The sequence below is a fragment of the Syngnathoides biaculeatus genome, chromosome 9 (assembly GCF_019802595.1).
Source record: "Syngnathoides biaculeatus isolate LvHL_M chromosome 9, ASM1980259v1, whole genome shotgun sequence".
Lineage (NCBI taxonomy): Eukaryota > Metazoa > Chordata > Actinopteri > Syngnathiformes > Syngnathidae > Syngnathoides > Syngnathoides biaculeatus.
This window is the reverse complement of record NC_084648.1, coordinates 21,233,213-21,255,420: the sequence shown is the minus strand read 5'-3', so window position 1 is coordinate 21,255,420 and position 22,208 is coordinate 21,233,213. Positions and strand designations below refer to the sequence as shown.

General features: G+C 51.4%; 1 protein-coding gene across 7 annotated transcripts in view; it reads left to right on the top strand.

Moving 5' to 3' along the window:
* The first annotated feature begins 1,178 nt into the window (after positions 1 to 1,178).
* Positions 1,179 to 22,208, top strand: part of slit2 (slit homolog 2 (Drosophila)) — a 63,122-nt gene continuing 42,092 nt past the window's right edge. For 4 of the 7 annotated variants that reach the window (XM_061829650.1, XM_061829651.1, XM_061829649.1 and 1 more), the window contains exons 1-4: positions 1,179 to 2,418; positions 2,823 to 2,894; positions 3,602 to 3,673; positions 9,511 to 9,582. In XM_061829650.1, the coding sequence (XP_061685634.1) occupies positions 2,213 to 2,418; positions 2,823 to 2,894; positions 3,602 to 3,673; positions 9,511 to 9,582 (422 nt within the window). In that variant the 5' untranslated portion in view covers positions 1,179 to 2,212. Of the gene's footprint in view, positions 2,419 to 2,444; positions 2,682 to 2,822; positions 2,895 to 3,601; positions 3,674 to 9,510; positions 9,583 to 22,208 lie in introns of those variants that run through there. The other 3 variants (XM_061829656.1, XM_061829654.1, XM_061829653.1) reach the window with 3 other exon arrangements.

Sequence of the window (22,208 nt, the reverse complement as noted above, 5' to 3'; positions counted from 1 at the left end):
TGTGTCGGGCGTGCTAAAAAAGCAACGCGGCCTCCGGGAGTCTCAGATCCGGCACATGATTATTGAGCTACTTGGAAGTGCTGCAACTCAACTCCGGCGCGGGACGGGCGTCCCCCTTTTCGCCGCCGAGCCGGGGTCGACTCGATCTAAATGAAGCATCAGGTGAGGCGCGTGCGCGTGCGCGTGTGCGTTGACTCTGCCCGGAAAAGATCTTTCGGGAAGCGTACGCCTCGCTCCAGTTCTTTTGCCGTGTGTCCTTTTCCTCGCTGCTCGGAAGTCACGTACGCGGTACAAATATTTTTTTGTCTTTCATCCCAAACAATTCAAAGCCATGTTGTTGCGTATTCAACTTCATGCAAAACAAAAGTTTTGCGCGTAGCAGAAGCATAGAGGGTGGGGGCGAGCGAGTCGAGGGAGAGAGAGAGAGACACACACACACACGCATGGCGCATTTAAAATGTAAATGGCAGCCAACTACAAGTTCTGTTTGTGTGTGTGTGAGGCTTGTTGGTTGATTACTCTTTGATAAAAAAAAAAAAAAACAGTTATTATGCTTATGTTTGCATTTATTTCCAGAAATTGTGGCGATTTTTAGGGAACTGGAACGGATTAATTGTATTTCCATTCGTTTTCACGGAGAAGTATGTTTTGAGGTACTAAGGTTTTTTTTTTTCGTGCATGGCTCTTCAAACAAATCAAAGTCAGATCTCAAGACATATGCGAGTAGTGGCAAATGAAGAAAAAGAAAAGAAAAAATCCATTTTTTTACCTCCCAATATTTGGTAGCGGTTTTACAGAAATGAACTACAGTTTCCAGTGCATCATGGGATATGGGTTGAGTGATTGTACTTTGCATGCGGCAGGCAGCAACGTGAAGCCGCGTGCTCCCAGCGTGCATTGCGCTATGAACTCTGGAAATGTTGCCTCGATAACGACGTTAATCCTTAATGTTCACAAATGATTATGATGAGCATAACGTGGTTCACGTGTGTGTGTGTGTGTGGTACCGGCATTTGGTCGAACCTCGGCGTCTCTTTTGTCCCGTTTTTTACGTCCTGTAACTCATCGGCAACGTCACAAATCCTGCACAAACTTAGTGGAATCGAAGTTTCCAGTCATTAAATAAAAAAGAAGCACACGAGTCCATCGTCATCATCAGAGTTTTGGAGTGAGCCTTGTTTGAAGCCCCTTTGAAAGCAGAAAAGGGAAAAAGAGAAGTCCACGTTTTCAGTCGATGTCCGTTATTGATTGACTTCATGACTCCATTTTTTAAAACGCTCACCACAGATTGGAAGAATTCTCTGCACTCTCAGACAGCTTCAGATTGGGGTGGCAATGAAAATTTGTGTTGTTTTTTTTTTGAATGCAAATAAAGTGGAAATAAAATTGGAGCGCTTAAGAATCTTCATAAATGGTGGCTTTGGCTGACCTTCTAACCCGCTCGGCTAATAATTTTGCTGATTTTGGAGCAGAACAAGACCCAAAGATTGGATGAGAGTCGCCCGATTTTTTTCCCAGTTTCTGACCTGTAAGAGTTGAAACGGGGCTTGCACTTTATTTGTCGTTATCGCGTGTACTTGGGTCCTCGTTTGCTCATCTGGTTCTCTCGCGGGCGCGCGCGCAGGCAGGCAGGCAGGCAGGCGCGCGCGCGCACGCGCGCACGCACGCACGCACGCACGCACGGAGAGGACCGGTGGGGCTGCAGCGCTTTGCCGCAGCGGACTCAGTCGACTCCGCGAGTTGCGCGCAGCTCTGTGGCCGGCGCCAGCAACTCCTTGACGGGAGCGACCCCGGGCGGCGCTTCCTTTGCGCCCCGAGCGGCCAGACGTTCAGAGGCACGAGCCCCGCTTCGGCTCCCCAGGGCCGTCTTTTTTTTTTTTTTGTGTGTGTGGGGGTGGGGGGGGGCGGAAGTAGAGACGCGTCGCTCGCTCGCTCGCTCGCCCGCCCGAGCCTGGCGTCACCTGGAGCGCGTGCGCGTGCAGCAGGACCAGACGGGATTCGGGCGGACATGTGGAAGTCGGCGCGGCTGTAGCGCAAGCGGAGCTCCCGGTTCCCTCGCGGCCCCCCGTCCCGGAAGGAGGTCCCCGCTGCCATGTCGGTTCGGGACGCGACGTTGTAGAAAGGACGAGGAGGACGCCATCCCGCCGAGTTCGCCGCGCGCTTCCCAGCCAGGACCTCTTGGGTCGCTCGACTTTTCTTTGGGGTCGCCGCGATGCTCGGACGAGGTGCGCGGTCGGCCGTCTCGGCTCTGGCTCTGGCTCTGGCTCTGGCTCTGGCCCTGGTTCTGGTCGCGTCCGGCCGGGGCGCCGCCGCACAGCCGTGCCCGGCCCAGTGCTCCTGCGCCGGCACCGCGGTGGACTGTCACGGCCAAGGACTGCGCAGCGTGCCCAGGAATATTCCCCGCAGCGTCGAGAGACTGTAAGACTCGGCTTTGCGTTACTCGCGAATATCCGGAGGTTGGCGTGCGGCGATTGATTTCCGCGGAACCGGAACAAGTGTGCGTTCTTTCCACAATCGAGGCCTTCCGCTCACTTTCTGAACCACACACGAGTTTCTTTCGGGGACAAAACACCTCGTGAATGGGATTGGAAGTGACGCGTGAACACGACCGCAAATGTTGAATTTCGCGTGGTCGCCTTTGCGTCGCTTTTGTCTTCGTCGAAAACGGATTTGCAAGCCAGGTGCGTGCAAGGTTCGGCACTGCGGATGGACGTGACGCTTGAATGACTTTTGGACATTTTAGCCCCCCCCCCCCCGCCCCGAACAAACATTCCACAGCCTCTCGTGTCTCTCATTTCTTCTTTTGACTTTTTCTCTTTCAGGGATCTGAACGCCAACAACCTGACGAAAATCACCAAAGCCGATTTTGCTGGATTGCGAAATTTGCGCGTGCTGTAAGTGGCTTCTTCTGATTAATTTCTTTTCGTTTGTTCGGCCGTTGCACACTTTGTACGCGCATCTTCATCATCTTCTGTGGTTGAGTTGGCACCTGTTAAGCTGCCAGCGGAAGTGGGAGGGGGTCCTGATCGGCGGGCACGTGGGCACAGGCTGAGGGAAAAGAAGATACGTGCGAGCGCCACGCCAGTCACGGATGAGAGTAACGACGCGTTGCTGACCCAAGTGTGCGCGTCCCAACGTGAACGTCGTCGTCCGCGCGTTGTCGGAATTCCTCAGGCGATGACGTCCTCGTCGAGTGCGTGTTGTGGTCATCGGGCCTGTTTCCGCCCATCAGACCACACGGTGTCTTTTTTTTTTTTTAATCATTATTTTTCCCCCGCGCGTGACTCGTCCCTCGGAGACGGTTCCGAGCCGACTAAATTGGCCGATGGACGAGTCTGCGTTCGGGTTTCAGGTCAATTCCCGTCTGCTTATCGAGCACCGGCCGATTTTTTATTTTGTATTTTTTTTCTCTCCGCCTCTTCTTGTTCCAACGACCTTTCATCTCCTCCACTCCATCTTTCTTTCTTTCCTTTTTCTAAAAAGTGTTGCAACCACTTCCCCTTCCTCGCGACTTTTTCCTGACGCCGCGAAGACCCCCGAATGGTTTTTGGCCCTGCTGGCGTTCGCCATCTCACCGTTTGCCGCTTCCCTTTTTCTGCAGGCAGCTCATGGAGAACAAACTCAGCACCATCGAGCGAGGCGCTTTCCAGGATCTGAAGGAACTGGAGAGACTGTGAGTGACCTTGGTTTAGGTTTTTTCGCTCCAAATTCATCTTTCTCGAGTCCACTTCTGGCCGCGCAGCCATGTCCTTTTGTGTGGTTCAAATTGTGTTTTTGTTTCATGTCTCTTGCCAAAAATCTCCACCAAGCAATAGTTGACCTATTTTTACTGACTTCATAACTACTTGTTTATGAATTTTTGGTGCGCGGCCCTAACAATACCATATCCACTGATCTGGTTTGCCAGTCACGGCAAACTAACGTGGCCTGTGAAAAAAATGCCGTTGGAAGTCACGCCGTCCGCCGCTTAGCGGTTTCAAACAAACGCTGGGGAAGAAAAAACCTTGAACTACCCCCACTGGGGCGGGGGGGTCGTTAATGCTCGACTCGAAACGGGTCGCGACCGGGAGCTGGTTTGACGAGACCTTGTCGGGGTGCGGGGGGGGGGGGGGGGAATCGGGAGAATTTGGCGGCGACCCCTGCGGCGCTCGGGCCGTCGGAGAGACGACGGCAAGCGGGGAGGGGGGGGGTGTGCGGAACCCCCCCCCCCCTTGCAGTAGTTCAAGGTTTTTTCTTCCCCAGCGTTTGTTTGAAACCGCTAAGCGGCAAACGGCGTCGCCAGGATGAGTTCGAATGGCATGACTGGCAAACCAGATCAGTGGATATCGTATTGTTAGGAGCGCGCACCAAAAATTCATAAACAAGTAGTTATGAAGTCAACTACTGCTTGATGGACAATTTGCCACCCAGATCTGGCCCACTTTGTGACCCACGAGAGAAATTTTGCTTTGTGGAAGTCGCAACCTTGACATGCACATTTTTTTTTTCCCACTTCCACCAGTTCTTTTTTTTTTTTTTTTACATAAAACGAAACAGTTGTGTACCCAATACTTGTATGCCACATTTTTTCCGGTTAGCAGATCTGCCTCACAGTTCTGAGGTTGCGGGTTGAAATCCGGCTTGAACTTTGTGGGGCTTGCACGTTCTACCCGTGCCCGCGTGGCTTTTTTCCGGGTGCTCCGCTTTCCTCCCGCGTCCCTAAAACCTTGGCGCTAGGATAATTGAAGACTCCAAATTGGCCGATGGTCTGCCAACGGTTCTTGGTTTCTATGTGCCCGCCTCTCGCCCCAAAAATTGCCGGGACAAGCTCCAGTCCGACCGCGACCCTCCCCAGGAGAAGCGCAATGGAAAAGGAGTAACTGAATTTTTCACGCCTTCCGGTTTCAAATTCAATCTGCGGTTTTCAAAGACGTCAAGAAAGGGAAACCGCAGACGTGATGCGGCCCCGCCGCAAAAGCGACTTTGACGCTTCGGTTTTTACGCAAACGCCGCACAGGCCGACTTCAGCATTCAAAGTCGACACCGCCTTGCGGCCGTTGTGGCTTTTTCGGTACTGGAACTGCTCTTTACCGATCCAGAGTGAAAGCGGCCACGTGCCTGCGTTTGGTTTTTCGGGCGAGCAACAAATGCAAATGCAAGCGAAATTGTTGCCTGCCGTTGGCCGCGCACAAAAAGTTAAGCTTCGATGGGAGCCTTTGAGATTGGGAAGGGATCGTGACTTGCGCCAAGGAATCAGACCTGCTAACCACGAACCAAGTTGGACAAAAATCCTTCCCAATCGACTGACCTGTTTTTCGCGTACTAGAGTAGAACGTGGTCTTATCTGGACTATGCCGTGCCTCCTGGCTATGCTAAACGGCGTTGGGGATTTTGGGCTGTCTTGTTTAGTTGCTTGCGGTACAAAGTGGACAATCGCGGGCGGGATTGCCAAAGAGGTTATTAGTTAGGCGGTGGCCGCGGTTCGCGTGAGCTCCTCCACTGACTCCAACACTCAAAAGAGAGAACTGAAGAAAGAGCGTCGCAACCCGTCGTGGTCGCGCTCCTTTCTTTGTCTTTTTTTTGTCTCCGAAGAGCTTTGACGCTCGCTAACTTTGCGACACAACACGGCTCTCTCTTAAGTCCTCCCGAAGGTCGCCATCCTCGGCAAACACAAAGGTGGAGCCGGCCGTCGGTGGACCCCCCCCCCCCCCGCGGCGGCCGGACAATGGCGCGTCTCCCCAGTCTGGAGTCCGCGGCTCATTTCAAAGGGGGAGGCCGCGGGGAGCCCGGCCGGGCGCCGCTGCCCGTAGGAGAGGCTCCTAAGCCGGGCTGACGGATCCGCTGTGACTGCCCCCCACCGCGTCAGAAAAGGCTTCCTCCCCCTCTCTCAGCCTTCTTCTTGGGCTGTTTTTTTTTTTTTTCCACCGTCGGCCCCGCGGGGCGAGGTCAGGTGTGGGCCAGTAGCCTGAGGGTGCGGGGGCGGGGCCGAAGGAGGTGCGGATCGGGCATGTCGCGACGTTGCATGTGCGTTCCCTTTCGCGAGGCTGCACCGTCACTGTCGGGTTGACTCTGCCCCCCCCCAAAATCGCACCAACTAACATGCACACTTTCTTCTCCCCCTTCTTGTGTTACTGTGCCCCGCCCACCCGCCCGCCCGCCCGCCATTGTCCTGCGCATATTGGAATGTTAAACATTCTTCCCCGTGGCTAGAAGAACAAGGCAAGCGCTTGAGCCGCTGATCCCGATCGAACAAGTCGAGTCGTTTCCAACGGACGTCCGAAATGTGCGGCCAGACCAAGTCGGCAACTGGAATTGTGGGATTTGGTAGCGCGTCGGCGGCGAATTAGCCACAAATTGGGAGGCCGCGTGTCAAGCGTCAAAATTGGTTGCGGTCTTGGCTTGAGTCTGCCGACAGAGATTACAAAACGAGACTGAATGCCGGTGATTATGTTGTCGTGCTTTGACATCGTAAATAGCAGCAAATCATTTGTCGATCCCGGAAAGAATCGCTTGAAAATATCGTCCCGTTCGGGGAAATTGTCAGCTGGGGTGATCGCGCTGCTGCGGTCGATCGTTTTGGCGAGTGTGTGCGTGCGTCTACTTTGTTTATTGAGCAACGCAGCCTGAAATGACTCCAAAAAGGAATTGGAGATGGATTTTTGTTTGTTTTTATGGCTGAACGCTCGCCTGCCCGGATCCGAGGAAGACCCAATCGACGCTCGCAGCTCGAGGAATTCACAGTCGATGATTCCCGAAGACGTTGTCTGTCATTCTTGTCGCGCGAGATCAGATAAGAGCGGCTCAACCTCCGGCGTCATGAAGGATCTTTTGCGATGGAAACCAGACGGCCTGCCGTGAGAACGGACAATCGAGCGCACGCACCCGACATCTTGCGAACATTCGTCCGCCGCATTATGAGGGACGCGCGCACAACGTAATGGCAGCAGCCGGTAAAAGAGTCGCTCCAGAAATTGGCCTCGTTTTACAAGGTCAAGAAATGCGAGCGTATTTTTGGGAGGTTTTCATCAAATTAGCCGCAGCGTATGGAAGCCCGAAGAGGACATTCAGAAAGAGAGAGAGAGGGGGGGGGGGGAGTGATAACGTTCTTCATGTGTTGTGCCAAAACAAACAAACAAACGAGGTGAAACAAAAGTCATGCGGAGAGCGCGACGTTACCGGGGGAGGGGGCGTCACAAAATGTATGAATTTGAGATTGTACCTCTTGTCTAAAAAAGATTCTTTATTCTTGTGACATGATTAGTATTGAATGTGATCTTGATTTTCATTATGGAGCCTTTGCGACTGATGTTAGGACACGTTAGCATCCGTTTAGGAGGCAATAACTAGCTTGTGTGCAAGTGTGATTGATTGCGTTTGTTGGTACAAAATGTGTGTTAACAGCACAGCAACTAGTGTTGGTGGTGTAATAATTGCTTGGAGTTTGGGGTGGGGGGGTGGGGGGGGCTTCATATCAGCGAGGCTCTGAGGTGTGAAAAGTGATTGCGTGTACGTGCACTCGCGTGTGTGCTTAATGTTTGTTTTTGAATGCTGGACCGCACAAAATGCCAGAGTGTGTCGTCAGAAATGCGCGGGTGCCAGTTCGTGGCCGTTGACTGGGAGCTTTGCGTCCCCCCCCCAAGCATCTGTTTACGACCGCGGAGATTATCACCGCGCCGCGGCTCCGGCGACTCGTCCATCTTCGGCGTCTTTCGGGCACACGTCGGCTCATCGCGCGCGGCTCGGAAGATGCGATTTCCTCGGCGAGGGCCGTCGTGCGCTAGGAAGGCAGAGCCAGCACGCGACAGCCAGGACTGTTACACACACACACACACACATATTTATATAAATCGTTGGCCCCCAACTCGAACTCCTCCCCAATTTCACGTCTGAGATCATCAAACAAAATTCAGCAACCCAAATGAACTTCAAATGATTTTATATGGGGGGAAAAAAAAAAAAAAAATCTTCATTGTTACCCGGGCCTGCGTGAAAAAGCCATGCCCCCCCCCCCCCCCCCACAACACACCACCTCAGAAATCAAGCATTTTCTCAGAGTCTTTCACGTCTGAATTCATCCAAAACGGAGGCCTCCCGAGCATGAACGGCCGCGACGTTGCTAGTCTGGACTCCTAAACCTTTATTTTGTTATTTTATTTAATTGTAAAAGATTGCTATCCTGCCGCGGAACCCTCGTGAGCTTCAGCTTGCGGTCACAAAGAGAAGGCTGAACGTCCTCCTCCAGGATTTTCGGTCAGGGAGACTAATTCATAATTCCAGCAATCATGCAGACTCTAAATTGCCCGTAGGTGCGAATAGTTGGTTGTTTCTACGTGCCCCCCGATTGGCTCACGCCGGGACCGGCTCCGGCACCGCCGCGACCCTCGTGAGGATAAGCGTCTCAAAAAAAATGCATGGGTGGCTGGACATCTAAGATAAAGTAACTGAGATGAAATATTTCCAACGGAGGCCCGGAAAGAGTGACAAATATTGGTCAGGTTCAGGCACGGCTGAGATTTGAACTCTGAGAAGTAACAAAAGCGAGTGCGCGTCGCGTTCACGTTGGGCTCTTGTGTGCGGAGCTTAAACAGTTTCGGCGGCCTTTGGGCCATTGTGGCGCTCAGTTGCCCGAGTGTCCCCCCCCCCCCCCCCCACCCACCCGATTGGCATCAAGACACATCCGCCCGCAGACATCGGCACACAAACCTCTTCAGTCCACTCAAGCAGGGTTAAATGATGGCGGCCGCATTATTAAACTCACCCGTGTGTGTGTGTGTGTGATGACGACGGGCTGTTGTGAGTTCTCCCCCCACCCCCCTGTGAGAGGGTTATTTACTCAGTGGGGTCCCTTTCACACATTCGGTAGCCCGGCCAGAGCGCCTGTTTGTTTTTCCCACATCGTCTTCTCCTCGCTCCTTTTGTGCTTAAGAAGAAAATCTCGGCCCCCCCCCCACATTGGAACTTTGGTCTTTCTCCTGGAGTCTCGCCCGCCTTCCACCTTCTCCACTTCACTATTTGCCCGGCAGCCACGTTGCCATCAAAAGTAACCTGGGCTCGTTTGTGTGTATGTGTGCGCGCGCAATCACCGAATAACAATCTAATCAATAAGGATCAAATATGAGTTCTTATAAAGGCGACGCTCAGTAGAGTGCAGGGGAAAAAAATTGCGACGTGCCAATATTGTTTTCAGTTTTTTTTCACGTTCACGTTGTTTATGGAGGCCGGCTCAGGTCGCCATTTTTATTATTGGGGGGGGGGGGGCATCTTTGTCGTAAGTGAAGGAGCAAAAAGATGATGCAATATTTGTGTTTGCGGTCACGTAGGCCCTGTGCTGGTTTACGGAGAACTAACATCAACAAGTCCTCTTAGTTTGGTTTTTTTTTTTTCCCGAATCTTGCGACACGGGCTGCCATCTTCAGGGTTGATCTATGTTGCATCTTTCCTCACGTTTGCCTTAATCTCTTTTTTTTTTTTTTTTTTCTGCGGTTTTGAAGAAACGTCTTTCCTGATCCACTTTCTGTCTTCCCTTTTCAGGCGTCTGAACCGGAACAACCTGGCCGTGTTTCCCGAGCTTCTCTTTGTGGGCACCTCGAAGCTTCACAGACTGTAAGTTTTTGCTTTCCTCCGTTTTGCTTGCATTTTGTGTGTGTGTGTGTGGGGGGGGGGGGGGTAGAACGACATCGCTCGGGTGCGGAGCGACGTGCTTTTCTGGACGGGACGCGCACGGCGTGGCAAATGTGTTCCGTTCGGATGTTCCACAGCAGTCCAGTTCTGCTCATGAATACATCAAGGAATGCACTCCGCGCTCTGATTGGTTGGACTTCAACTGTTTATGCGAGATTTTTTTTTTTTTGGCTTTTGGCTTTTGGCCGTCCGCATCTCGAAACGTGCCGAACGATTGACCGCCGAGGTCGTCCGTTTTGCCCTTTTTCCAAATAAATTCTAATCAGTGCGAGCTCGCCGCAGATGTGTAGAATTGAGCTCCAAACAATTTCACGATTAACTCGACGGACAAAACTTTTGGCCTCCGCGTCCTCATCATCCTAATAATTAATCCGCCCTGCTTGAAGCGTGATTATTTTTCATCCCTTCCCTTGAAGGCTTTTTGGCTAATTCAGTCCTTCCGACTTTGTGAAACTGAACCCGCGTCGCCGGCCGACCCGTTGGAACTCGCAACCCTCACGAACCCACATTCCTTTGTTTTTTTTTGTTTGTTTAAAAATCAAGTAAATAATCTGCGTCTAGCGTCCCAAGACGTCCATGTGGTATGATACTGAATATCTTTCGCATAATAACAACAAGCGACTGTTTGGTCCGGTGCTGGTGTGGAGGGTTAGCAAGAAGGACGCGGCGGAAGCCAGCGTGTGTTTTTCACTAGCTAGCTAGCTAGTAGCGCGTGCCTTCGTGTTGGTGCGGATCAGCAACGCGACGGGTTTCTGCTCTTGAGTCTCGTTGGGCCTTTCGCGGGTAGCAAATAGTTTTCGCCGCAGAAAATCAACAGTCGCAGTGAAAGAACCGCAGCGGCGATGGTTCCGCCACCTTCCGTCTCAGCGCCCCGTCGAGCGTCTCAGACCGTGGGAACCGACTTCTCGTCACGCCGCGTTGCGGTCTCGGGGAATAATTACGGTGGCCAATACGCTATGTATAGTTGGATAGAAGAAATGCGGCCGAATGTATTTCTCTAAAGCAATATTGACGTGCTCGGATGATTCACGTCGTGTAGAAGTTGTTTATGTTGTGCGGCTGCTCCGGCGCTCGACCTGTCGTGTCTGAGGTTGCGCGCGCGTTCGCATGCGTGCTGCTCAAGGCCGACTTCTGGCATTTTGCGCAGCGTGTGGGCCAAAGGTAAAAATACATCGCAGCTCCCAGACGAAACGCGCCCAGCGGTTTGCGCGTCGGCGGTCGCCCGGGTCCGAATCCCCGCCGGGGGCCTCGTAACGGCGTTCGCCGTGTGCCGGTACGGACGATGAGAAGCCAGTTAGCTCCGCAGAACAGATCCGCAGAGAGACGACAAAACGTGCAGGAGCGTATGGAAGTCATTTGGTATACGTCGGTTAGGGCGAGGCTTGGGGTTAGGGTCCAGTCGATATTCTCTTGTACCCTTTTGTGTGTGCCTTATTGTATTTTTGGAAACCATAACATGAGGTTCTGGATTTCTCTTGAGGTCAGACGCTATGTGCGAACGCTGCGCTTCTTGCCAGCGTGCTGCTAAATATAAGAAGACTTACTCAACCTGCTATGATCAACATTTTTGTTTTCACTCTCGTAGAGCTTCAAACTGCGCATGTGTGTTGTGTCTGTGCACTTCTTGTCAGCGTCAAGTCCTGAATTTTCCCAGTAAAATACGGAGCATATTCTCGGTCTTCTCTTTTTGCCGCGTGACTGAACGAAGCTCTCGCTCAGTTGAAGAATGGAGGAAAAGTGACGTAATGCAACGTCCTGTGAAGAGAAAGATCGACCGGTGAGCATGGTTGGGAGGTTGCGGGTTCAAATCCAGCCTGGCCTGTTGGTCCGCTGTCCTCTTGCAAAATACTGACGTCATGAGTCACGTGACCTTTGTTTACGACTCCCACGGCATTTTTTTGGGTGATCTTTTTGTGAATATTGGCGCGCTTCTAAGTGTGTTACGGCCTTTTCGTGAGTGATATTTCATGGTTTGGCTTACGGTTGTGAGAACAAACCGAAGAAGGTGTCTGACGCTTCAGGTATTGTTGCGCCTTTGCTGGCCATTCAGCTCGTTTACTGTGGCATCCTCCACACTTTGGGCCGACCAGCAGCCGGCGTGAAACTTTGCACGTTTGCGGTGGACAACGTGCACCTCGCGGCTGTCGCTAGCCATAGCCTTTAGCTTTTTTTTTTCGAGCGCGATCGCCGGCCCCTGGCTGAGGAACTTTTCGCACGCACTCGGTGACTTGGGAGCAAAGGCTACGCGGACTTATCGCTTCCTAGCCATGCTATGTAGGCACGATCTTGCCGTCTAAAGTGGCGTTGTGGTCGGCGTGACTTCAAAGTATCTATCGATGCCATTGGCAGTTTCCCAAATTTTCGTGCGACCAGCATCTCTTACAAAAATGGAAAGATTTAAGGACCTCTTGCAACATTAACGAGAAATCTTCTTACACTTGTTACACTTGTTTTTCGCAACATGCTGGGTAAAATGTTCTTCTTTCTCTTTGTCTGTGTTGCTTGTTCGTGATCCGGTTGATGCCGACGTTAAATTGAGGCATTTCTCGTTTTCACAAAATGCAACTTTGTATTTATAAAAGCTTGAATTGACAACACGCTAACCAGTAGTAGTTTTCCGAGGCGTGACACCGATCGGGGAAGCGGTTGTCACACACCCCCTCGCTGCCCCCCCCCCCTTTTTTTTTTTTTTTTTTTTTAAAAGCGCCATATCGAAAGTTGGCATCAATGATGGAAAATGTTGGCAACATTTTAACAAACTCAGCCAAGTTGTGCGTCGTTGATTCCACTTCGTGTCAACGACGGGGAAAGCCTCGATCGGGTGCGCCTCTCGGGCGAGCCCCCCGCAAAACACAAATCCCGACGGCACGTTTCCAAAAATGCACTCGGCCGTGTCATTTCACTGCAACTGTTTGCTTCCCCAGCGTCTGTTTTGCATAATATTTGGCTTTTCCAAACACCTGCGTCCTCCAGGCTCCCATTTATCCGATTCGGCGGGGCGCAGACTGCATCGGGGTACGCGTATCTGGAGACACCCCCCATCACCCCCCCCCCCCCACACTCCTCCGCAGACGCGCCGCGTCCCCGCTTTCGACGGCTGCGACCGTTAGCTCCGAACGAGGGCCGAGAGGCGTCGATGCGGTGGACTCTGTCCAAACGTGTCGGCCCAGTAAAAGATCAGAACCTTTGCCAAGCGCCTCCTTTCCGACCCCTGAACTGACGGCGCTGACTTGTGACTTTTACGAAACGTGTGGCCGGATGAAAGCGACTTATGCTGGATGAAACGCGAACAGCCTGGAATTGTTTCAGCGTGAGTGACTTCAGATTGATGCCATGTTTGGATTTGTGTGTGTGTGTGTGTGTGTGCTCAATTTTTATTTTCATTTTTTTCTTTGCTGCTCATCTCTGACTGTTCAAACGTTGCGGCCTTTATTTTAGCTAACTGAACTAAACTAAATGTGCTTCGATTGGAAGCCTCGTCGCTCCTCACTGGCACTTTTCTCGTTTTTTGTGATTCCAAGAAAACGGGTCCTTGCCTTTGGTACAGCGTGCGTCCCGCTCAGGGCGGCGGGTCAGGCGGACTGTCGCAGTCTTGACTTTGGGCGGGGCCAACGGGGGCTCACACAGAGACCAGAAAGTTTCCCGAGCGCCTCAAAAAAACACAAAGGGTCCGCGCGGGAAGGCCGCAGCCGAGATTTGAACGCCGAACCTCGGAACTGGCTCGGAGACGTGCTCCCCGCGAGCTGACCGTGCTGCTTCCATATTTGGCTCATAGAAACGCTACTTTTGGCAAGTGAATGTCAAAATTCCCCCTCGTGCAACTGAGCGCAAATGTCCAACGGCGGCAAAACATCTCTTCGTCATTCGGCGATTGAATGAATGCTCGGAGGACTCAAAGGAACGCGCAAATACGACAAAGGCGGCGATCTGTAAGCCTTTGACGTGAGGAAATGAATGCCAAATAAAACCTGATCTTTCTCAGGAAAGCCTCACTTACTTCCGTTTGGTCTCGTCGTGAACTCGCGTGAAGGAGGAAGACCGTGAGAAGGCGGAGCCAGAAGTCAGACGAAGCGAAAATCACACTTTTCTCTTGCTGAATAATATTTGAGAATAACAAGAAAAGTCACGATGACCTCTCGGGCCTCAAAGAGGTGAAAGGTGAAGAATGTGCCGAGCTAGGTTGGGGGGGGGGGGGGGTTGTTTTTCAAAACAAGGACAAGAATGGGGGGGGGGGGGGCAAAATAAGCAGGAAAAAAAATACACTGAAATGATTTGCCTTTGATACTAAACTAGGTCAGACGATACGTGTGAATTTTGACAGGAATTCATCCGTCCGTTGATTTTTATTTATTTTTTTTCAAGTGGTTTGGGGCGCCAGTGCCCCCCCCCCCCCCTCACCCCACTCCAAAGCTGAATTCAGGCCAAAGGCGTGGACTACACCCAGTCAGTCGCCGAGTGGCAACTAAAAGCGCGCTGCCTGCGCCAAATTTTTACATTTCCTTTGGATGCTGCCTGATAACAACATGTTGACATTTTTTCTTTTTTTTTTTTCCATCAAAGTCCCTTAAATATATGCCCCCCCCGCTTCCATTTTGTCATTCCGGTTGAGATTTAGTTGGAGTCCGTCCCAAGTGACTTGTGGATGCGAGTCATCATTTACAAGTATAGGTTTGATCATAATTTCCGACGCGGGAGGAAGCTGGAGCACCCGTTTGAAAATCGGCCGAGGGGAGGGGGGACACGGAACCTCCACCCGGGAAGGCCAGAGCCCGGGTTTCAACCCCAGTCCCCCAGAACGATGAGGCAGATGGGCTAACCGGTCCCCCGCCGTGCCGCCTCATATTCATATTGTGAACTGTAAAGAAATCAAGAAAATGAAAATGTACATTGGCTACACTACTACTGTGCATTACGACAAGTTTTAGAGTGTAGAAAGTGTTCACTAGCATTGTTCTACCTGAACAAAAATGTCATATTTTGCGCAAACGTGAACCCAACTTGGTTCATTTCTGCACGACAGACGACGAATGCGCTCATTCTGCCATCAAAGGAGGCTTTTCAGGCAAAAATGTCATTTTCACTCCTTCGGCGAGGTGAGGTGAGGAACTTGCGGGAGGGACAAAACTGGTCCGGACACGCAATATCGGCGCCTTTGCGTGGTGGGGACCGACGTCGTATTTGGCAAGCGCCGCCGCGGGACTTTGCGTCGGGGGCGTTCACGGACACTCTGGAAATAGCGGCCTTTATGATCTCTGCTTATTTTGCAATGCAGTGCCGCAACATAAAAATTGGTCACTTTGAAAATTACGACTTGCATCACAATGCCACGGTGCATGCGGCACGGCGGCGTAACTGAGTTCGACTCCCGGCCCCGCCTTCTGTGGACTTTGCGCGTTCTCCTCGTGTCTGTGTGGCTTTTCTCCAGGTGGGCACGTCGCTTTCCTCCCACATCCCCAAAACATGCAGCAAAAATTGGAGGCTCGAAATTGCCCATCGGGTGTGAATATTTTGTTTGTTTCTATGTGCGATTGACTGGCGTCGCTCGCCCCCTCCCCGATGAAAGCTGGGATGGGCTCCGGCACACCCGCGATCCTCGTGAGGATAAGCGTTAAAAAAAAAGGAAGTCATTGTGCATTGGAAGTCAGGGCCACTTGCGGGCCCCTTTTTTGCCGTTTCTCTCGATGCGCTTTATCGGCGAGAAAAAGTCCGGCGCACGCGACGCCCGTCGACCCCCGCCCACGTGGACGCCTCGTAGGCTCGTCGGCACGTCGCTCCGTCTGGTCTTGGGAATGTTTGGCCTGTCGAATGTCTGCCTCGGTTGGGAAGCCAGGTTTAGTTCTTCGATTTTGTTTTAGTGTTTCTGAGCTCGTCCATATTTCGTCATATTTGAAACGAGCTCTTGCACATCAGACGTTCGTTGCCGTTGAAATCGTCAAAGCCAAATCAACCAAATGATGTTTTTTTTTTTTTTTGCACCACATTCGTCTTCGTTGCTTCCACCTCCAACAACGCGTCGGCAATTTGCTTCATTCCATCCACCCGTTGGCTGCGCGAGCGCCAGAGGTCGCCGGCTCGCAGGTGAAAGGTCACGGGAAGGGGGGGGGAGTTCAACGAGGTCCGGGACCAGTTTTTCAATCCATTTTTCACATGTAATAATGAACCGACCGCAGACGTAACAATTGCTACAATGACAAAAAATGAGTCTGACACTTCTGTCCTGGGGGGAAAAATAAACCGGGGGGGGATTAGAGCTGTGTTTGTTGACTTCAACGGTGTCGAAAAAGGAGGGTGGCGCGAGATATGATGATGATATGACGTGAAGACAGAAGTGTGTTTTGTACATCGGGGCAGAGGTTTGTGGGGTGTGAACGGGACGTGCAGAGAAAGTCTGAGAAGAAGAAGAAGAAGAAAAACAAGAAGTGAAATCGGACATCGCCGTCGATTGCGGCTCGCCTGTGTGCCAATGACGCACCGCCGCCGCTCGAGTGTGCGTGTGCGTGAATCCACGTGAGCTAAGAAAGAATGTTCCGGTTTTGTGGGGCTGCAAAGGATTTCTCTTGGTTTCAAAGGAGAAAGCTGCTCTTGTTTCTGACAAGGTCGGTAAAACATAACATAAAGCATGTCGAGCTTGCTTGAACAATCGTTTTTTTTAAAAACATGGAAAATGAGGCTCCAATTGGGAAAAGATCCTCTCAGATGTTGTCGCTTTTGAACATTTTTGAAATGTTTAATCCCAAAACACAGATAAGCTATGTTTTCGCCCCCTAAGAATGCGCCACCCTGGTGGTGGCCGAACGGCGCTTTTGATTGCTGACTGCTTTCAGGCCGCTTGCGTTGGCCTTCCCGCGGACGTAGCGCATCCGTGCTCGCCGCGTCTCGACGGACGGCGTCGGCCCACTCGGGTCAGTTGTGGCGGACGGTCCGGGACTCGACGCTCGGCCTCGCCGTCACGACGTCGGCGCTCTCGCAAACGTTCTTTGAAATGAGCAAATAGTCAGCGTGTAATAAGGAAGAAAAGCGAGACTTTGGCCTCATGGCAGTAGCAGGTCATAGTTCATCGACTGCTCTTCTCCTTCTCAATCTCAGAAAATTGCCACAAAGCCGTAAGCGGACTTGGGGAATTTATTGAGCTGGAACGGTTCCAGTTGCTCCCGTGATGTGTAAATGGGGCTTTCTTTGGCCCGGCGGACTTTTTTTGCCACCTTTATTGAGCCTCAGCCCGTATTTTACAATCTCCAAAAAAAAAAAAAAAAAAAAATCTCATCGGACAGCTCCCAAAAGAGTCCTGAGAACTGAAATATGGACACTTTCCACCCAGTTTGCTGCCAAATGGACTTCCGTGTGAATCTGTGTAGCTGCGGAATTATTCTGTTGTGCGACCGGCAAGAGTTTTGTTTTCTGCCATCGAGTGGAAAATCATTTGATTGTTGTCTTTGCCGCAATACGTCGCCGGCGTGGCCAGTGGAAGGAATTTGGAGGATTCGCCAGTGATCCCCTCCGAGGTTGCGAGTTGGACTCTTCGCTCGGCCTTTCTGGAGCGGAGTTTGTGTGTTCTCCACGCGCTTCTGTTGATTTTCTCCGGGTCGTCTCGCTTTCCTTTGACCTTCCGACAACCTGCAAGTTAGAGGAAGCGGAAGCTTTTCCTTTTCGACAGAATTTGCGCCCGTAATGAGGACAAATGCGACGGAGGGATTCTTTCGAGGCCAAAAGGGAAAGTCGAAGCAAACGTAAGACACGTCAGAGGCCTCCCGGCTGTACTGTCTTTCTTTAGTTTGCCGGTCCTGACTAGGATGCGGCGGGCGTAAAAAGGAGTTTGAAAGGGTCGTGTGCAGCGGGCCGAGGAGTGAGGAGGAAAAAAAAAAATGTCAATCAGTCAGCAGACCTAACGTGGCCGTCCGTCCGTCCGTCCGTCCGTCCGTCCGTCTGTCCGTCCGTCCGCCTCCGATCCTCCTCCATCTCGGCTACATGTCAAGCCGCCTTGTCCGGTTGCACAATGTCCCCCCTCCCGGGCAGGCAAGTGCATCGCCATTAGCGGCACTCCACAAGCATAGTCGGCATTCTCCAGCGAGACCGTCATCGCCTCCTTCTCACCCTCGTCTTCGCCCTCTCCATCGCTGGCGTGGAGGGGCTTACGCAAGGCCCTCATCGACGCTCACAATGCAAAGGAGCAACCTGGAAGCTGATCAGAGCCACGTCGCTCGCAAGTTTCGAGTCTGTGAGCGCGTTTGGGATTGACCGCTGCGACTTGGCCTCATTAAAACGCATCATGAGGCCAGAGAGAGAGCCGGGGGACGTCGCCTCCCGCCTTTTACAATGGGAGGCCTTTCAATAGGAACCAGAGGATCGCGGGGGGGGGGGGGGGGGGGGGGGGCAGAGCGAGTCTAACTGCCACTGCGTCCAATGACTGCTTCCGAGGCAGAAGCGTTATTATTATTATTCAATTACTCTTCATTCATACGCTAACACGGAATGCGCCCCACCCCGACCGCCGAGGACGCCCCGCAAATTCAATTTTTGCTCACCTAACATTTGCCTCAATAAGCAGCACAGCGTGTTGGGGGTTGTCAAAAAAAAAAAAAATTGGGGACAAATGTGAAAATCATGGAAATGGGTTTAAATTTGTTGTGTATTGAAATGTACTTTTACTACAAATCTGCTGATGATTTTCAACCTTTGCTTAGTATTGTATCGTTTTAAAATGTGTCCAAAGATTTTGGCTGCTGCTGGTGCCGGTGGGCTGCCGCAGCTCAGATGCTCGGGGGGGGGGTCCCGGGGTCCCCCTTTCACCATAAAAGCTAATGAGGGCCCCGGTGCGGTGCGGGGCTTGCTCAGCAGTACACGCATGCGCACTCGTCCGCCAACGGGGTCGGGGAACTCTTTGCAACAGATGCTATCGTCGCCGTTCACGCACCAAACTACGCGAGTCAAGTCGGGACGCTGGTCGGCGGCTGCCGTCTCCCTCCAACGCCATCCGCGTCTCCGTATTAGTTCTGCACAGATTTTTTTTGTCTCGTTATTATTATTATTATTATTCCTTACAAATATAACACCGCAACACTACAGAGAAGTAGAATGCGTGTATCATTGAACTTCCAACTCTCATTAAAGTTTCATTGCCAAGACAAGAAAGTTGTAGCGTTATGAGAATGTATGAAAATTAAAAAATGAAGTACTGTAGTTGCAAATAATAGGACAGAAACCCTCCAAGAAAAATGTATTTGCATCTGATAAGAATGGGCAACATTGAATAGTTTTCCAAAGCAAGTATTCCCTGAAGCCCACTCGGCTTAGCTAAGATTTCATTAACACAAACGCACCAGAGCGGACTTGACAACACCCCCCCCCCCCCCAAACAAAAACAAAAAAAAACCCGTCAGACTTCTTCAACTTGATGACTTTCAGCGCGGAAATGGAAATACAAAGACGGATTTTCATCCTTTGGGAAAATTCAATTATGGCCAATTGGCAGGCGTGCGCAGATTGGAGGGAGGATGCGAAGTGTGTCTACTCGTGCGTACTCGCGCGTACTCGCGTGTACTCGCGCGTACTCGCGTCTCTTGCTGCGCATTGGCAGACTCGCTTGTCGGCACACAAAGAGGAATTGTTACAATGTGTTCTTCTTTGCCGAGGATAAATAAATGACAAATCCAATTTGTGCTCCTAATGAAGGCTGTCAAAGGAGCGTCGGTGACATTTGCCCTCAATCGCTTTGATTTTGCGCTCGCGGAAATACTTTGACTCGCTTGTAATCATCGCTTGTTTATTTTGCGTAACTTGAACTGCCAAATCTGATTTTGTGCCGTGTTGACGCTTTTCGTCTTTGGGTCCTCCTTGACGTCAGTCTCCGTTTTGTTCCATCTCCTTTTCTTTATTCGTCAAAGGAGCGTTTTCTTGGCTTTAGCGAAAATGAAAGATGAATATTTGAGTGCCTAGATGTCAATTTGGCTTGCTGAAACGATATGCAAACTTCTTCTTCAGTCTCATCATGTGCTTTAGTGTCGAGAATTTTTGTGCTATTGCATCTTGAAGGTGTGTAATTCTACATATCCCGGCACCATTTTTTGGAGTCCATTTTTCATTTTTTTTTGAACGGATATGTTTTTGAGCCAATCCGTTGGCGTGATCCACGGTTGTTGTTGTTGTTGTTGTCGTCGTCGTCGTTTTCCGGTCTCGCCTCCCCCCCGAACGCGTCATTTAGTGTCGCCGGCGTGTGACGTGGCGCCATCGTCAAAGCCCACGTTTGTCTTGCCAGTTCCTCTCCCGGTCGAACGTTTGCACGTCTACGTTGTCCGCCTTTCTGTGAACTTGTCGTCTTTCGGAATAAACATTGAATTGAAGTGAATTGGCAGAATTTCACAGTCCTGATTTCAGTGGTCGGTGAATTTTAGGGCTGTTACTGGGGGCGGATGAATGTCGAGGGGTCGATGGATGGGGGCGCTTGACTTGAGGCCAGGAAAGGAAAACCAGAAACGCCAGCCAGGTAATGGCGGCCTCGCTAGCTAGCTAGCTAGCTAGCTGTGGACGGAGAGAGCGGTTCCGACCAGGCTCATTTGGACTGCGTGTGTGTGTGTAACATTTTAAGATCATCTGCTGCTTGAATCCCCGCCTCGCCGCCACCCCCACCTGCTCGGGGTGATCGGTGAGACGGAGGCCATCGTTCTGGCTCGGCCGTTTCCTCTTTCTGTTCGTCGCCGAGCTTCATTTTCTTTTCTTCCGATGCCCCAAGGGGAGGTGAGGTGTTGGTGCTGATGACGCCCAGAAGAGCGGATGGTTCTAATTGAAGTGCGGGGGGGTGATGCCAGAACCGCCGTTTCCATGGCAGCAATTAAGGAGCGTGAGGTTTCGGGTCAATCTTAATTAGCAGGCAAAGATGAAAGCACGACCGACGAGCGTGACGGCACCAGACCGTTTGGGTTGCTTGGGTCTGCGCCGCTTTGCTTCACCGACCGCGTACGATGACAAAGAGCCCAATTCCAACTCCAAATTGTAATTACCCCTTCCAGCGGAAGGCTGAGAGATTGTTGAAGGATTTGAACTGTTGACAATTTGCCAAGTATAAAAATGATGTCCCAACATAAAGCTGAAATCAGAACGAATTCCCCAGTTCCAACTTTTGCCCCCTTTTTGCCGAACATAAGCCGCCTGTCGTCCAAATTTGTATTTTGTCTGTGATGAGTTCCAACAAAGAGGGCGACAACTTCTCTGATATTATTTGGGGTCTTTTTGCTACGAAGCCGAGCATTTCGCGCAAGTTCTGGCTGGCGCAAACCCGACTGCGAGTTGCTCGCTGATGTCGGGCATCGCCACGTACACCGAGGTCATATCGTGCGTTTCCTCCCGCCTTTTTGTCTCGCCAAATTCCTCCGGTAATCGCCAGCGGGGCTCTGGACTTGATAAATTCCCGTGCATGACTCAATTTCTCCGCTTTCTCAGTTCTGGAGGCGAACGGCTCGGTGAGTTCTTCGCAGCGACGCGGTAGAAAGCCGGCCGTCGAGCGGACCCACGTTGGCGCTGACTGATGCGTAAGGCGAGCCGCCATTAGAAGCTTTGAGCTGTGACCGTTAGTCCGGAAGGTTCCGGCAGGCGCGAGTGAGAAGCTCGCGCTTGTGCGTGAGGACTAACAGGAGCAGGTGGCAAGTTTTTTCCCGGCCCGCGGCGTCGCTTCTTGCGTGTGAGCAGCACCGGGCCGCCTGTAGTGAAACGGAACCTCACTTGTGCTCTCGTCTTGTTTGGCTGGATGAGGAGGAATTTGCGTGGAATTGTCCATTTTTTCAAGATGAGACACTTGTGGGTGGTACAACTCAGTTTTGTGAGGAAATGCAGGGGGGGGCGGGTCAAATTTCCTCCTTAAACACGAGCTGAATTTATGTGTTTTACTCTTATATAAAATATGGATATTGGAAGATAAAGTGAAAAAATCTGGACTTGATCATTATTATTATTTTGGTCCCGTCACCCTGGGGTCAGGTTGTTCCATACTCGACTCATCCAACAAGCACGCGTGCGTCTCTGATTCTTGCTATGGGGGGCGGGGGGGGGGGCACAGCCCTCCCTGATGAATCACAAATGGTCCTTCCACAAACTGTTTAATCAATTATGATATTGCAAGAAAAGAAAAAAAAAAACAGCTCTCTCAGTCAAGGACTGTCTCACATTTGAATTCTGCTTGACAAATTTTGTATTTGACTTTTGCCTGATCTCATCCAAAGAGTCTTTTGGCAACTTCCCAAATGGATTTGTGCCAGCAACTATCTGGCGTGTCAGGTTTCGTTGAGTCACTCCGAAATGTTTTTTTTTTTTTTTTCATCGCTAACTCGGTCACGCGTCCAGACGGCCGCCGCCAAGCCAAACGGACGGCGAGCCCGACGTAAATAAGAGTCAAGGCGGTGGCGAAAGATGGCCGTCGGTGAACGGCTTGGATGGCAGCGCAAACGGAGAAAGGGGAGATTGTTGCTTATTCAATTCTCTTCCTGAGGTCCGTGACACTGAGGCTTTTAGCGGCTTCTGGGTGCACTTCGTCTAATTGCATCAAGATATTTGTCAAAACG